A 17,960-nucleotide genomic window follows, 5' to 3' on the forward strand; every position below is an offset into this window, starting at 1 on the left:
TGACTGTGCAAGTGATATATATCCCTTACATACTTGTGGTCATATCCCAAGTACAAAAGGGTCAGAGTTTGCATTACAATGCACGGGATGCCCATTTCTGTATTGGCTCTTATAATATAAAAACATGCTTAAACCAATGTAACATGCTTTAAAACTGACACATATAAATAAATCTGATTTGAAGCACAGGTGGTCCTTATTTAACAACCACTTATTCTGTGACCATTCAAACTTGTGGCAGCACTGAACGAGTGGTAGTTACAACAGATCTTTGACATTCTGGCTAGCCCCATGGCCGTGTGATCACTATTTGCAAATTTCACTACTGGCTTCTGACCCAGTAAAGCCAATGGAGAAGCCAGTAGGAGGTCATTAATGAAAATGCTGGAACTATTGTTGCTAAGTGACATGATCTCATGACGTTATGCTTTATGGCTGCCTTGCTTAGCAATGGAAATTCTGGTCCATTGTTATCCATCCAGTTGTTATTAACTTAAAGCTAGGTGTACAAATTTTGCCAAGAGTTACAGTACACTATAAAATAGGGATGTCAAACTCAAGGTCCAGGGGCCAGATGTGGCCTGCAAGGTGCTTAGATCTGGCCCATGGGGCTACCCTGGAAACAGCGAAGGACCAGCCCATGGTGCCTATGCCAGCGAAAATGGAGCTCAGGAGGGCTCCTGAGCTCCGTTTTCCCTGGCAGAGGGTTGCAGAAGGCCGTCACAGCCGAAAATGGAGCTCTCCAGCCTGTTTTTGCTGGCAGAATGCTCAGGCCACCACAGAAACCCACAACTCAAGTCACGTTGAGCTGGCCACACCCACCCTGGCCATGCCTACTAGGGCCCCCTGAAGTCAAACACAACCCTGATGCGGCCCTCAATGAAATTGAGTTTTACACCCCTGCCATAAAATGAGAGGTTATGCTTTGGAATTTTAATATAACTAATACTTACTTGTTTTTACAGTTTGAAAATGATATTTCAGCTTTTACATACGAGAAGACTCTTGTGATGGAGCAGAGATCTCAGATGCTAAAACAAATGCAGCTCTCAAAGAATGAAAGGGAGAGGGAGGTAATTGATTTTCCTTAAGTTTGGCAATAGCATTTTAGTTAATGAGAACATTATTTCTGGATATTCCGGCAAACAGAGGTTAATCTTTTATGAATGACAAGTGTGACAAGTCCATCTCAGTTATTTCAGTGAAGAGGAGCAGTTAATCATTCAGCATGTAGTTTGGAATAAATAGAAAAGTCTGAGCATAGTTTCTATCAGGATTTAATTTGATTTTCTTTGGAATAAGTTCATTAGTTTTTCAGTAATACTAAATTGTTGATGTTCAGAATCTTAAAACCTTTGATTGGTGGCTAAAGTAGTACACTATTGAGAATATCCCAGGGTAGGACATCATTTTTCATATTTATTCTTTTCAGCCTTTTTAAAACAATTTAATGTCATTATTTCAAATTAATATACTGATATTTCTCTTTCATGTTTTAAAACTATCATTCTTTGTTTCTTTTTATTGAGACATTTTACAGATTTCAAAAACCTTTAAACTTTTGGGAGGATGGGGGAAAACCAATATTTTAACCTAATTAGTTTGCAAATTTTCTAAATATTTTCAGAATACTGGACTCCGGTCTTTAAATTCGTGTCATGTTAGTGCAGACTTTATGTTCAGCTTAGCATCTCTACTAATTTGTTTTTTCTCCAGCAAGACTGAGATTTTTGTCAGTTATCTCACACATTCTCCATTGCAAATTTTAAGAATAAAGGGATCAAATTGACTAAACTGGCAATGAAAAGGGAGTGCTGTTTTTAATCTAAGACTACCATTCTTTAATCCATGTTTTAATTTTGGTAGATTGCATTTTCTCTCCTCTTTGTTTGCAGAAATATGTTTAAAAATTAAGCTATAAAATTCTGGTTTTTTTTTAATTACACTGCTCAAAAAAATAAAGGGAACACTTAAACAACACAATGTAACTCCAAGTCTATTCCATTTGCACAACAGCATGTGAAATGGATTGTCACACTTCTGTGAAATCAAACTGTCCACTTAGGTAGCAACACTGATTGACAATCCATTTCACATGCTGTTGTGCAAATGACAACAGGTGGAAAGCATAGGCAGTTAGCAAGACATCCCCAATAAAGGAGTGGTTCTGCAGGTGGTGACCACAGACCACTTCTCAGTTCCTATGCGAAAGACTGATGGTTTGGTCACTTTTGAATGCTGGCGGTGCTTTCACTCTAGTGGTAGCATGAGACGGAGTCTACAACCCACACAAGTGGCTCAGTTAGAGCAGCTCATCCAGGATGGCACATCAATGCGAGCTGTGGCAAGAAGGTTTGCTGTGTCTGTCAGCATAGTGTCCAGAGCATGGAGGCACTACCAGGAGACAGGCCAGTACATCAGGAGACGTGGAAGAGGCCGTAGGAGGGCAACAACCCAGCATCAGGACCGCTACCTCCGCCTTTGTGCAAGAAGGGACAGGAGGGGCACTGCCAGAGCCCTGCAAAATGATCTCCAGCAGGCCACAAATGTGCATGTGGCTGCTCAAACAGTCAGAAACAGACTCCATGAGGGTGGTATGAGGGCCCAACTTCCACGGGTGGGGGGTGTGCTTACAGCCTACCACCATGCAGAACATTTGGCATTTGCCAGAGAACACCAAGATTGGCAAATTATCCACTGTGCTCTTCATAGATGAAAGCAGGTTCACACTAAGCACATGTGACAGACGTGACAGTGTCTGGAGACGCCGTGGAGAACGTTCTGCTGCCTGCAACATCCTCCAGCATGACCGGTTTGGCAGTGGGTCAGTAATGGTGTGGGGTGGCATTTCTTTAGGGGGCCGCAAAGCCCTCCATGTGCTCGCCAGAGGTAGCCTGACTGCCATTAAGTACTGAGATGAGATCCTTAGACCCCTTGTGAGACCATATGCTGGTGCGGTTGGCCCTGGGTTCCTCCTAATGCATGACAATGCTAGACCTCATGTGGCTGGAGTGTGTCAGCAGTTCCTGCAAGACGAAGGCATTGATGCTATGGACTGGCCCGCCCGTTCCTCAGACCTGAATCCAATTGAGCACATCTGGGACATCATGTCTCGCTCCATCCACCAATGCCACGTTGCACCACAGACTGTCCAGGAGTTGGGGGATGCTTTAGTCTAGGTGTGGGAGGAGATCCCTCAGGAGACCATCTGCCACCTCATCAGGAACATGACCAGGCGTTATAGGGAGGTCATACAGGCACGTGGAGTCCACACACACTACTGAGCCTCATTTTGACTTGTTTTAAGGACGTTACATCAAAGTTGGATCAGCCTGTAGTGGTTTTTTCCACTTTAATTTTGAGTGTAACTCCAAATCCAGACCTCCATGGGTTGCTAAATTTGATTTCCATTGATAATTTTTGTGTGATTTTGTTGTCAGCACATTCAACTATGTAATGAACAAAGTATTTAATAAGAATATTTCATTCAGATTTAGAATGTCTTATTTTTGTGTTCCCTTTATTTTTTTGAGCAGTGTATGTGGAACATTAATCCTGTTGATCATATGTAATGAGTTTCTTTGCTATGATGTTTTATATCTTAAACAGATAACATCACTAGTTTAAAATACCTGGAGAATATGTTTTTGGTTTTGGCCTTCCCTTTATGGTATCACATTCATCTAACTAATAAACTGAGCCCTAAGATGAAAATAAAATACAAAAATGCTTTGAAACCATACCACATCCCTCTTGGTAAAACTCTAGTGTATGATTACTCATTTTTTATATTAAATCTTAATTTAAAAAGTTTTTTCTTCTTTTTTTAAACCATTCAGTATTTGGCCGCTTGTAGAAATAATTGCATTGGATTTTATCCCTTTTTGATAAATTGGTGTAAATAACGTGCCCGTGAGTGGATGTGAAGTAGATTATGTTGCAGAGCTGATGTTTAAATGTGCTGTGCTTTATTTCTTTTAATTAAACATTGTATTTCATTAGCTAATGCAATATCCTTTTTCTATATGCTGGTTGTGCTGGGTGGCCTTCCTGTCTCAGATTCAGAGCATCACTGACGAATCTCGTAGCTCAATCAGAAGAAAGAGCCGCTCTAACCCACAGTGTATTGGCCAAGGGGTAGACAGTCTGCTACCTAACGATATTCAGGAAGAAGAGGTAGAAGATACCCACCTAGTTGTTCCCTTCCCATCACAACACTTCTAGTGTCTCTCTAAACCATAACTGTACTAATTATTGCCACTGCCTGTTTTTCTAATTCTTACTAAATGATTTTAACATTACGTGCAGAGAGTTCCCTTTCCACAAATACCTGACAAAAAAAGTCAATTTTTGTGAAAAAATATGTACCATTCAATAGTGCTTTTCCATAGTTAACTCTTGAATTAATACCCTGAAAATCTTAATGATATTGAAGGAATAAACAAAATAGTTTGTTCTGAATAACTACATCTGTTTGGATTTGTTCTGGTAAGTGTTCATTGACTCCATGAGTTTGTGATGATATAAAGGGGAAAATATCTATTTGATGAATCCATTAGCTATTAATCTTTACAATAAGAAATATCCTTATTAATGAAGATCTTTTAGAAAGGAATGTTGCACATAAATTTTACAGTACTGCACAAACCTTATGGAATATATCCTGCATTGCCTTACCTGGACAATATACTAGAACAGATCAATTAAAAGGAAGGCTAAATAAGATGAAGTGCCCTATCAGTAGGATATTTCCATTTCTGTTGCTTAAGGATGTTAGCTATTGATATGAATGCACACTGGAAATTATTTCAGATTACTCCATTTTTATTTCAATTTCATCATGATGTAGATTTTTTTCTGGCCATAGACAAAAGGTCACAAACGTAGGCAGTTTGTTTTAGTTGTCAGTGTACTTCTGTTTAAAGAGGTGGATTGAACATTTAAAACCCAGAAAATAGGAGGAAAAGCAGGAATTTGCATAGGTATGTTCTATATTTCCCATTAGAATTCACATCACCATCTACTCTTTACTTTGTAAAATTACAAATTTTGAAATTAGAAATCTGTCCATAGATCACTTGATTAGTCTCATCTGAAATTAAATGAATTTAAACATACTTTATTGGCTACAAACTGACACTTCTCATTTCATCTTTTCTTAATTTAAAAAAAGGCATTGGCTATACTTTCGTTTTTGAATTTTAAATTTCTCATTCAGAAGAAATTTGCTATAGTACAGTATATGAAAAAGTGGCACTTCAAGTGTGGGCAAATCCTTAGATCATAGCAACATGGAATATTGTTTTTGTATTTAACCTTTACTAGGTTCTGTGTCAATGTTTGTTGAAAAGAGTAACAAAAAATATATCCAAAGTAGGATTTAGTAGATACCATCTCCTTTCTATGTTTAATGTATTGTGCTTTAAAGCCATTGTTTCATGTGAAAGATTTTCAGATCATGGCGTAGCTGTCCTCTAGCATCTGAGGTAATTTATAATTCGTTTTCACCAAAACTTTAAATAATATAATATAATTGAATGCAATGACAGGGAAATGACTCATTACACTTCTCATTATAACTACACAGCACTCGATTGAAGAGGGCTCCCTTGCTTTTTTTTTTTTAAAGAACCACATTGATATACATACCTGTTTTTATTTTTTCATTAATTCATACTCGTGCCTACTAACTTATCTTATAGTCCAGTTTTCAGGCTTTCATGGTACATGCTGCACTGCAGGACACTCTTGGTGATACTTTGAATATTGCCTCAGGGTAGCCTGTTCAGGTTGGTGTGGCAGAGAGAAAAGAAAAGAAATGCTATCATCCATCCTTCCTTCCTTCCTTCCTTCCTTCCTTCCTTCCTTCCTTCCTTCCATCCATCCATCCATCCATCCATCCATCCAGTCAACCTCTGTACTTCTGTCTGCTACCACTTGTGCCTTTCCCACATATCCTTGCTTGTTTGGGATGATCAAAAAGCCTTTTAAAGATCTTCAAAAAGATGTTAACCTTTGAAACCTGCCATATATTTAACATACAAATTGTACTAAGAAGAATCCACTCTAATAGAATACAGCCAGATTTTAAAATATGCATATGATGTTAAGCAAAGTAGTGCCATCCAGAGGAAAAGCCAGTGATAAAGAAGGATTGATTGCACTCCTTTGCTCACTAAAAGATAGAATTACAGAAACATAGAATAAGAAGTTTAGAGTTATTTCTGACCCTCGTTTCTGTGCAAAATAATTATTAGCCACCTTGCTCTACCTTCCCTTTATCTATCTGAACCTCAGTCATCTTTTCTTCAGACTGAAAACCCCAAATTTCTTCAGCCTATAATTATTTGGCTGGCAGGCCAAACTCTTTAGCAGCGCAAGGAATAATAATAATTTTCTTTTCTGTTTTTGAGTCCATTTTTAAATACATTTTTTCTCAATAATATTGTGTAGAATTTAAATATAAAAATAATTTTCATGAGGAAATGCCCTTGAAATAAAATATAATCTAACAATTCAACAATTCGTTCTAATGAAAGAAATAAAAAATATAGTGATGAAAAAGAAGAGAAAAACAAAAGGAGCTCTTTCTGTGCGTATAAAAGACTTATCCTGGATTTTAAATTTTACTTGAAAAAAAGCAAACTTTCAGAAGAAAAAAGTGCTAATAATAAAAACATGCAAGATCCTACATTTGTGTAAATATATATATGTAAATATAAATAATTAAAAATATAATTTAAATTTAAGTTAAATATTGATTTATAATTGGTTATTTAAGTTTTTTAACAGAATGCAAAAAAGAAACAATACACTGTTATAAAAAGCTAAAAATATACACATGCAAAATGTATATTTAGAGAGATACATTATATGAAATAAATTGAGGCCCTGATTAATTGCAATCATCCTTGATTAGTCTACATTAATCAATTCTGCAAACAGCTGAATAGGTAAAACATATGTTTGTGTTTCCAATGCTGAACAGTAAATCTTTTGATTGTAAGTCCATTTTTTTTTATTTAGAGGTCAATTCCCATGTGATTGAAATGGAATACCTAGTTATTATTCATATTGATATCATTATAGTTGTTGTATCAATAGTGATACAACAATAGTGATAAAACAAGTAAGAAATTACTGATTTTTAGATATACACGTCAATTTGAATTTTGTAAAAGAGGCTATATATTATCGATACCATAATACTGACTGTTCATATCATGTGACTATGACAGCAACTGTCCCAATTATTTATGTGATAGGTAGGAATAGATAATATCATTTTTGCAAGATAAACATATAAACTCTTTGGAAAGCATATATGCATGCATGTGCAAATTATTATTTTGTCTTCTCAAAGCTATTTTGCATGGACTTTTCATCTATATTGAAATTATGTTATATGTGCATATAGTTTGTCAAGCCGCAATACTATTGGATCCTCTGCAACAACATGGAAGAATGAATTTCACACTATTTTTAGAAAAACCCAGATTTAGCATTTTAATTATACATTATTATATGTATAATTACCTTTCAATTGGGGAGTCAATGGTTATTGCAAGTTAAAAATCCAGTTTTAATTCCCAAGCAGTACATTCTATAAGAACAGACCTCTACCTGTTTTGAATTAGCTGACATGCCAAAAATGCTGATCTTTACTTTGTTTGCTTATCTTTGGCCAGGCTCAGTTAATCCATGACAGAAACACGGCATCCCATGGAACAGGAATGGTTAAATTACAGACAGCCATTGCTGCCCCAGAAAAAGTACAGATGACCTGGACAAAAGAGAAGCTTATATCTGAAAAGCATAAAAATAAAGAAGCATGTGCACCAGGCTACAAAGATATCTTCAGTATGAAACCGTAAGTAGTTATTTAAGGAATAGAAAAAATTATTAAGAATAGATGAGTTCCAGGTTTGTGAATGCTGCTCAATCACAATTTCAATGCTGAAAGTGTAAACTCTTCTATTTTCCTTTGTTGTTATACATCCTTCTTTTCACTAACATTCTATATGATAATTCTTAATTCATAGAAGTGGGTTATGTACTTGCGCAGAGCCTCATGTGGAGTTTTCTAGAACCTACTGAGTTGGGTGATTGAACCCTTCCTTGCCTTCCTCATGTTTTGTGCAACTAACTGATATAATTTCATTTTAACTATCCGGACAGTTTGTCCATATACAGTACACAAGATTGCTTCCCTAATAAGAGTCACAGCCTTCATTACTCACCGACTATTACATCATACAATGGATTTGACTTACATGTCTATTTTGATCTTCTTCTGATGTCCCCCCTATTGATCTACCTCTGTTCCTGTTCTTTGGACATACAGTAGGCATAAGACAGTTTCTCTCCTATGTTAAGAAGACCTTCCACAAGGGGTTAATTGCAGACAAATTCATCTTTCTTCCAATCATATGTTCTAGCTACCGGTACCTCTATGGATGGGTTGCATATCTCTGAGCTCTCTGTATCTAAGGCATTTAGTCCAGATATAAAACGTCACAAGCATCAACCAATTTGATACTCCTTACCGGCACTGTGAGTTCTCTAAGACCTTCTCTATAACCAAATTCTCCAGATTATATTGGAGATTTAAGAAACAGGCTGGTTCCCGTGATTTAAATTTTATATTCCAGGCTTGACATTACGGTGTTTGTCATTCCATTGTTGTTCTAGCAATCCATAGGACACAAAGTAACAATGTTCTCGCCATTTAACTTGGCCAAATGGAAATTGTCTCCTTCACCAATTGTTCATGTCAAATTTCAAAACGCAGCAAATATTTGCCCAGAAACAACACTATCCGTTGAAATACTGGCTCTTGCACTTCAAACAGTAGAGATGGGCTCTATCTTTAATAACACTATACTGCATTTCCATTTCATCCCTTTTCTTTTTCTTTCAACAAGAGGTTCTTTTTTTTTTTAACCCCTTATCAAAACGTTTCACAAAAGGCCAACACATGTCTCTCCTCTGCTTCTTCCTAACCTGAAGTCTGTCTCTTTGTATGCTTTTGATCCCAAACTTTCCCCCATTCACCCAAATTTGCCTTCATTCATAGAAGGTAGCTTTTTTGATAACCATAACATCATTTTTACATGTTTTTTTCACCATATATTTATTTTCTTCTGAAAGCACTGATCTTTCACTTAAATCAGAACATTATTCTGTCTAGTATTTTTCTGGTCTCTCAAACCATTGGAAAATGGTTTCCTTCTCTAATTTTTTGCTTGGACTGTACAGCACCATTTTAGTAAGACCAGACTTTATTCTTGACCATCCAAGTTCCATCTAAAGGGCATAATTTGTCTATACAGGATTTCTCCAAATGTATAATAGTATCCATCGGGCTTTGCTAAAACTGACCAAACTTCTGACTGCACTTAAATAATAACATTCTTTCAGATTATTCTCTGACCAAATTGTGCTGGCTAGCCATGCAAGCCTAGCCCATTATCTTCAGTCAGCGCTATAAACTGGATCTATGTTCCATAGAAATGCAACTTTTGGAAGAATTGTTCTTTCTTCATTATCTGGTGATGGCTAGTTCTAGAAATTTTTGGACATAGCTCTGTGCAGGCTCATAAACTGTATTGAAGAACTGCAGCTCTAGATGAACAACCACAGACCATTAGCATTTTTTTCAATTCCTGAATTTCACATTCTTAGTACATGAAGATATGGACACTCATCAGAGGTGGTATTCAGCAGGTTCTGACCAGTTCTGTAGAACCGGTAGCGTAAATTTTGAGTAGTTCGGAGAATCAGTAAATGCCACCTCTGACTGGAGATTTTACAGTATCCTTCCCCTGCCACGCCCACCAAGCCATGCCACATCCACCAAGCCACAGAACTGGTAGTAAAAAAAACTTGAAACCCACTACTGACACTCATATACTTTCAGACATGCTCAATACAGTGTCTGTATTTATATAATTCTGTATGCTTTTCATGTCTTTGCTTACTTTACAAAACATATGATTCACATGATATTTAAAATAAAGTAACCATTGTTTGGTTTAATAGCTAAGGTAGTGGCCTCGAAAGCAGGAGAATGTGAGTTCTAGGCCTCCCTTATGCATGAAAGCCAGCTGGGTGACTTTGGCTTCGTTGTCCTTCTCAGGTCATCCTACCTAACTATTTGCACAGTAGTACAAATAACAAATATCTCTACAACCACCAGATGGTGATGTAAACTAAGTAATAACTGCACAGAAAGGCAGCACCAATCAAATGAGTAAGAAAATAAGTAGAAAAAAGCCCAGTGTTTTGATTATAAATTGAAGGACACAGTGATGCTAACATAAAATCACATTATGTTAACTGCTTATAACACTTTTTCATAAGCATGAATTACTTATTCTATTTATGAATAATAAAAGAGTTATGGAAATTGACTTTCTTGAAGGCGTAGAAGCTCTCACGTCCATAACAACTTACAACATTGCAACCTCTGTTATTTGCACCTGCAAATTTAAGTATATTGATCTAGGAAATTAATTGTGTGTGCCTTTGGAAAGATAGTATTGCTTCCTCTGAGAAAATCAGCAGCTTTTTCATTTGTGTATTTGAAAATACATAAATATCAGGCAACAATAAAAAGCAAGCAATTTAATTTTAAAAATTCGTATATCCAAAAATAATATGGTCAGGTAATACTTTTCTGAGGGGGACGAAAAAGAGGTGATGATTCATGCTGCCTTGCCCCTACATCCTTCCTTTCTCACCAGGTAGCACATAGTGACTTTTCCTTTCTGAACACAATATTTATGGTTTTTCAGGTATATAGGAGATAGTGTGGTACCATTTCAGTTTTCAAGGGAGAAAAACTCATTATGGAAGGAATATGATCCAGTTTAGGACAGCCAGAAAGCAAGTTCTCAGACAGTTCACAGAGAACCATTCTCAACATACAAAATTGGATCCATAATGTTAAATTATGGATCATGTTTGATTTAATCTTGAGAAAATGACATTGTTTTCAAAGTGTTTGCTTTTAAGTAAGACTGAGATAATGAATAGTCAAACTCATGATATTTTAAGAACATTTATGGTAATTTTACGTATCTAAAGTCCACCAAAAACATAGGTACCCATTAGAAGCTGTCATGTAGCCTGAAATTTGGGGACTTGTCTCTAGAAACAAAAATAATTCACACCTTGAGAAAATAAATAATTCAGTAATTTCCAGAAGTAAAAAGTATATTAAAATGCCAAGCCATATCTAGGTTTAATGGGAGTGTCAACCTTAAACAGGAGTTACTATGATAGTTTGGTTTTTAAAATATAGAAAGCATATTATTTACACATGATTAAAAACTTGAAGTTTATTTAATTTGCTATATATTGAAAATATATGCCCCTGTGTCAAGTAATACATATTTGTTTCTTTTCCATGTAGAGAATGGGAACATCTGTAAGTCAAATTTGCTGCAATTTAGGTTATTTTTCTGTTTGTCCGTGCTTTCTTGTTGAATTATTAGCGCATGTATCCTTCCAATTGGCTTTGTATTACATGCTTCTTGTGTACATATATTGTGCTTTAGCATGCAAGTGAAATGGCATAGCATTCTTCTCCTGGGTTTTATTTTTTTAAAGTCACATCTCTGCTTTTCTTGTCCACTTTCAATGCAAATAATATTCTAGAGCTGATGAAATTTTTGTTTGTATACATCATCTGACTTTTTCTTCATCAAAATCCCATGATGATTTTTTAATTAACTCATTAACCAGAATTGCACAATAGTGTTTAAATAAAAATATGTATTTATTCATAAACACATAATATCATTTTCAGATAATTTGTTAATGACATTGAAAGTATTTTTAAATGTATTTTTGTTGTTGCTGAGTGGTTTGCTAAGCCATATCATTGTTCATTTCGTGGTTATTTAAATTGTAAGTATATACTGCTGTGTTGCGTATCTCCAGACTCCTATGTTTAAAAAAAACAACAAGAACCACAGTAAATCCTCTTATCAAAATAAGTTAAGATATGTCATGTATCCAGGTATAACTATTTTTCTTCTTACTTTCTCCATTTTTCTTTTAAAATACACTAAAGACACCCTACTGCTTTTTCCATTTTTAAAATGTATTGTCTCCTGCATTTTCTCTGAATGGGTCATCTTCTGTTTGAAAAAAATATTTCCTCAGAGCACTGAAGTTCTGGTCCTGTATATTAAAAAGCAATTAAGCCTTTATCCACACACATTCTTACTATACGATACATTACTCTGATACAGCAAAGGTGTTCCGTGAGCAAGTTTTGCACCCATGGATCTGGTTGGCTAATAGCATAATATCCAGTTAATGTGTGTGTGTGGGGGGGGATGTCATTTGTGTATGTATGTGTGTGTATATTCAGCCAAATATATGGAAACCCATGCTTTGTTCAGCCTTTTTGTTGAACTCGTGCAAAGGTTCCTTTGCATCTTCTGTCACTGTAAAAAAAGATTTATTATTTGCTCCTTCAGTTTTGGCCCATAATTCTTTAAAAGAGAGAAAGGATTGTGTTTGAAGTACAAGCTATTTACATAAGTGGAAGTTCTAGCAGATGTAAACAAAATCATTCTATATGATTAGAGCAAGATTTTGAATGAAAATAATATATATTATTTTTCAACTTCTTTATCTTAATTCCAATTAATTAATTGCAAAAGGGATAAATCTGTTTGAAATTGTTTATAGTTTACTAGTTAGATTTATCTTAACTTCATACAAACAATCTCAGTCCATTTCATGTTTCTCATTCACTTGGATACTCCAATTCAGTGATTTCCTCAAAAGGCGACCGTTTAACTGTTGCATACGTTTTAATTGGAACTAAAACTGAAAACGTTAACCAAGCCAAAAAGTTGAGAAATGCAAGTAAGCTTGTTTTATTTACAGTTTGTATATATAAAGACTGATAAGGCTGTCCCACTCACAATCTGTGTCTCTTAGTGGAGAACATTAAAAATAATGTAAAAATTGATACATTGGTAATAAAACACAATAATTATATGCCTATCCTGAGCAATGTCATGGTATAGTCAGAAGAAACAGGGCTCAGGGGTCTTGCAAATAAACTGACCCAAGTGCTATGTAGGGCTCTATAGGTGATAGCCAGCACCTTGTATTACATGCGGTGCTTACTGGGAGCCAGTGCAAGTCATTGAGTGAGATGGGGATATGGGAATACATATAGAAATACATATGCCACTGGCAAGTTGCAGCTTCCATACTACCTTCAGGGACAGCCCAAGGTAAGACACGATGCAGGAATTCAATCTGGAGGTGACTAAGCCATGAATGAAAATGGGCCTCCCAGTCTTGAAGCAAGTGCAATTGGTGCATAATTTGGAGTTGTGTGAAAGCTTTCCTGATCATGGCTACAAGCTGATCCCCATATAGGAACTGAAGGAAGATCTCCAAATGGCAAAATGGCTCCAACTGAGGTAATGCAATCCAACTGGAACCAAGAACCAAAACTGGATCCTAGCGGATTCCTAGATTCTGGAAGATTCCAAATGCACAAGCACTCAGTCTTGCTGTGGTTAAGTCAGAGCTTATTCTTTCTCCAATTGAGAAAAGATATTTGTAGCAATACAACAATAATTAGAGCTTAATAATGTCTACAAATTCCTACTTTTAACTCAGTTAAAGCTTGAGTTACCATTGATTTCCAGGGTGTTTGTGTCCAGGCTAAAAATGTTGCTTTAAAATATTGTTATAGTAGACAATCTGATGTTCATGGCAGGATCTTTGTGATAAATACAGCTCTCTTAGTGGTCAATATTTATCAGAATTCAGGCAGGCTAGATATACTCAAAATATTCTGAGACTAAAATACTAAGCTTATAAAAGCCATACTGAGTGTTCTCAAGCTTTTATCATATACTCAGGATAAAATGTTGCATGTTGGATGTTCAAAACAAAATTAGATTGTTTGCAAGTGTCTTGGGTTACATACCGGTATTTGCTTGTTCTCTTAAGTCATGATGCTATATTTCAAATGGTTCTAATGTCAGCTAGGATGTTAATTATGATATTGTGCAAAAATAGACTATTTGCAAATAAAAGAAGACCCTAATCTACATGAGAAAACTGGAGATTTGACAAGGGTGCAACTCCTGCTTTCGTAGGCTTACTTGAAAATGGATCCTTGGGCTCTTTCTGTGTTCCTGCTGAATAATGTGTGCATCATTCAAAAAGAGCCTGTTTGGTGTAGCAGCTAAGCTGGACTAGAAACTTGGAGCCATGAATTCTAGCTCAACTTAGATACGAAAGCCTAGGTGACTTTGGGCCAGTCATACTTTCTCAGCCCAACCCACCTCACAGGGATATTGTTGTGAGGAAATAGGAGGAGGAAAGAGTATTAGGTATGTTCGCCATCTCAAGTTCCTTAAAAGGCAATAAAGGTAGGGTTTTTAAAAAAACTAACAAATAAGTAAAGATGTTTTGAGTTCTTGTCCTTTGGAGCACCATGTACCTGAGGCTTTCCAAGTTCATCCCACTGGAATTCAACCAAGTTAAAACATTCTGACAGAATGTCATGAGTGGAGCTGTTTTGAACTGAGCTCCGTGCTTTATTGGGTACACCCATAAGGCAAACAAAGAGCACGAACTGTTCTATTATTTTATTCTCAGAGGAACAATTCATGTTCCTTAACTACACTAGTAGAGCAGAATCGAACGGCTTCATAAATATGGTGATGACAACTCTGCTTTCTTTGTAAAATAATTTCGGAATTCATTCCCACCCATCCCCCCAGTTCATTTGGATTTGATAGCACTGTATCAAAGTATCCTTAGCTGCTACTCTGATTTACTCCATCTGGCAGAACCGAACACTTTGGCAGCCACTAGTCAGTTTCTCATTTCTACCTCCTCCGGTATGTACAAGGCATGGGAGGAGGGGTTTCCTTTCCTTTTTTCTCTTCTTTCTTTGAATGTTTTCAAATGGTTGAAGCCAACGTTCTCAGGTTTTGGAGGAACTCCTTCAGCAACCTTAAATAATGCCTGCCTCCCAACCACCCCAAGACCTTTGGGACAGCAGAGGTTCCCTTAATTTCCCTGGGATGACTGGATTGTCTGAATCCTGTTGGGAAGCCAAAGACAGGTGGATCAGAGAAAGTGAAATAGCACTGCAGCAGACTTCCTTTTACTCTTACAATGGATAGGGTTGCTCTCCATCAGAACATTTAATTCACGAGATTCTTGATGAGCTCTTTCCTTCTGATTCCAGTGCTCTTCTATCTCATTGAGGATGTGAGAGCCTCCATTTTGGGGAGACAGCTCAGAGAAGTGCCATCTTAATTTCCCCCCAGAAGGCCTTCCATCAGCATTGTCTTCAAAAATGCCTACGGTGAAAATCGTGGCATTCCTTAGCTGAATTAATCGTTTTCTCCAAAGCTGGAAATTACCTCTCAGAGAAGCAAGCATTGACACTCGCAAATTAGGGCTGGGTGGAGGTTGTCTTCTCAAGATCTAAAGATGCACCCCAGGCAACTGATCTCTTGATTCTTTGTGTCACCAGTATCAGAGAAGATGTTTGTGAATTGGACTCAGTGGATTCCCTGAAGCAGTACACAGATGGCATCTTGCACTGAGCAGATGATGGAGCCCTTTTAGTTACATAATTTTAATTGTGTTTATTTCTGCAATCTGTGTGCCACTCCTTTTTTAGCACCTTTGATTATGTGCCATCAAGTCATTTTGAACTTCTAACAGCCGCAAACATTTTCTCCAAGATGATCTGTGCCTAACATTCTAATGATGTTCCCATCTTCACTGCAACTGAGTCCACTCACCTTGCTGCTGATCGTCCTTTCTTCCCACTGTCCCCAACATTAGAGACTTTTCTGGAGATTGAGCAGCTTGCAATAATACAAAAGTAAAATTGAAAGTAAATAACAGACCACCCAAAAACTAACAAAGGCTTTTGAGAACAGCCACTTCTGCAGATTTTCTGAATACCAATTGGGTGGAATACCAATACCAAAGAGTGGGGAAGACCAGAAAGTTATCCTCTGCTGCTTTTTAGTGTTGGCAGTCAGTTAAGGGTGACTCTAAAGATAACTTCTCTGCTAGAGTTTGGCAGAAACAATGCAAGAAGCAGTCCTGCAGATTATCAGGTCATTGAGTTTTATGTGTGTGTGTGTGTGTGTGTATGGCATTCAGCTTTGTTCGGGTATTTTCCCACGTCATTGTAGTTGTGCTTTTAAAGTTGTAGCAACGTTTCGGCAGAATCTCATCTGCCATCATCAGGCTTCTGAAGCCTGAATGATGGCAGATGAGATTCTGCCGAAATGTTGCTACAACTTCAAAAGCAGCTACAACTTTAAAAGCACAACTATAATGACACACACACACACATATATACATAAAATATATATTGTAAAAGTAACAATTAATAGGTTGAATTGAAGCCACTCGGCAAGTGTTGCATCTCTTACATAGCAGTGTTACTCTGTAAGTACTGCTTTAGGAAACCCATTGGGTCCAGTTACTCAAGCTGCTGCATTGTGGATCCATTGTAGTTTCCAAGTAGTGTTCAAGGGCAGCTCCATGCAGAATAGTTTAGTCAAGAAGTGACGAAAACATGTGCTGTGAATATTTCTTGATCCAGGAATGGCCATAATTGAGGTGGAGTTGTACTAAGGCCTAGCCAAAGCCGCCATACGTTCCTCAAGCAGGAATTGTGAGTTGAGGAGTTACAAATAGTTTAGCCCAGAAGAAAGTGACCCCATCCAGAAATAAAGATGCAATATCACTGGTCTTGGTTGGCTTCCAAATCCATATCCAGCCTATCTAAGGATTGAACTTCAGACTAGTGTTTGCTATTCAGATCCTCTCAGCCTCCAGATCTTTTCTGCCTTCTATACTGCATAAGTAATTAAGATCTATTAAATTGTTTAACATGCCTTCTTGCACTGGTAGGACACATGTTAAGCAATTTAATACATCAAGATTACTTATGCATTAGAAGAGGAAGAGAGCAGTCGTGATGCTTTCATTCCTCTGACATTGGCTTTTTTGCAAACAACATTCAGTAAGACCCTGGTCTAATCCATATGCAAGCTACAGTAGTGGCCAAAATTGTGGAAACCTTTTGGGAAAAGTGTCTTCTTACATATTTTATGCCATCACTACTAAACAGGGAGATCTTGGTTTCATCACTCCAAATAACACTGTCCCATTGTTCCTCTGTCCAGGTAACATGGGTTTTAGCCCAGGTTAGTGTTTTCAACCTTTGTTTGAGAGGTAAAATCGGCTTTTTTCATGGAATTCTAGATTTTAGGCCAAATTCCTGCAGTCTGCACCGAACATTCTTTGCACTCAACTTCACATTGCATTGTGCCATTTCATCTTGTATACACCCAGATGATTTTCTTCTGTCACATAGGCACAGTCTCTTAATTCTGCTATCTCTTGCTGTTGTGCACCTTTTCCTGCCTTTACCAGTGTGGTTTTGTAGTGACTGATTCTCCTTATACCTCTTCAAAACTTAGAAATGCCACTTTTGGTTAAGTTTCCACCAATTTTTCTTCTAATTTCTGTATAACTGTAGCCTTCTTCACTTAATAATACTATTTTACATCACTTTTTGGGTGACCAGTCAACTCTTTGCGCCATTACTTTAATTTTATTACGTTTTACAAGCTCACTAAATGAAAGAACACCAAAACCCCAACTTGATAGCGATCATATAACACTGACAAATGTCCTCCTCTCAACTTCAGTACATGACATCAGTAACTGAATCCTATTGTGATCTGATAGGCTCATTGCCAAAACAAGATGACACCTGATTGGCTCTCTAAGCCCTCATGTTCATTGGTTACGAACAGATGAAGGAAAGGTACCTGATATCAACCTAAGCAAGTCGTGCTTCCTTTTTCTGGTTATTTGGCGGTAACTTTTCATAGAATACAGATAATTGAACAAAAGTTGTTGCATTA

The 17,960-nt window shown here is 37.0% G+C and overlaps 1 protein-coding gene across 6 annotated transcripts in view; it reads left to right on the top strand.

Moving 5' to 3' along the window:
* Positions 1-17,960, top strand: part of SLC12A7 (solute carrier family 12 member 7) — a 117,312-nt gene that overhangs the window by 93,437 nt on the left and 5,915 nt on the right. For 3 of the 6 annotated variants that reach the window (XM_087961123.1, XM_087961124.1, XM_087961126.1), the window contains exons 21-24: positions 966-1,073; positions 4,060-4,176; positions 7,689-7,870; positions 11,417-11,431. In XM_087961123.1, the coding sequence (XP_087817249.1) occupies positions 966-1,073; positions 4,060-4,176; positions 7,689-7,870; positions 11,417-11,431 (422 nt within the window). The remainder of the gene's footprint in view (positions 1-965; positions 1,074-4,059; positions 4,177-7,688; positions 7,871-11,416; positions 11,432-17,960) is intronic. The other 3 variants (XM_026672499.2, XM_087961125.1, XM_026672500.2) reach the window with 3 other exon arrangements.

This window comes from Notechis scutatus, chromosome 3 (genome assembly GCF_049901735.1).
Source record: "Notechis scutatus isolate UNSWTSFEM ecotype Mainland chromosome 3, rNotScu1.2, whole genome shotgun sequence".
In the NCBI taxonomy this organism is placed as follows: domain Eukaryota; kingdom Metazoa; phylum Chordata; class Lepidosauria; order Squamata; family Elapidae; genus Notechis; species Notechis scutatus.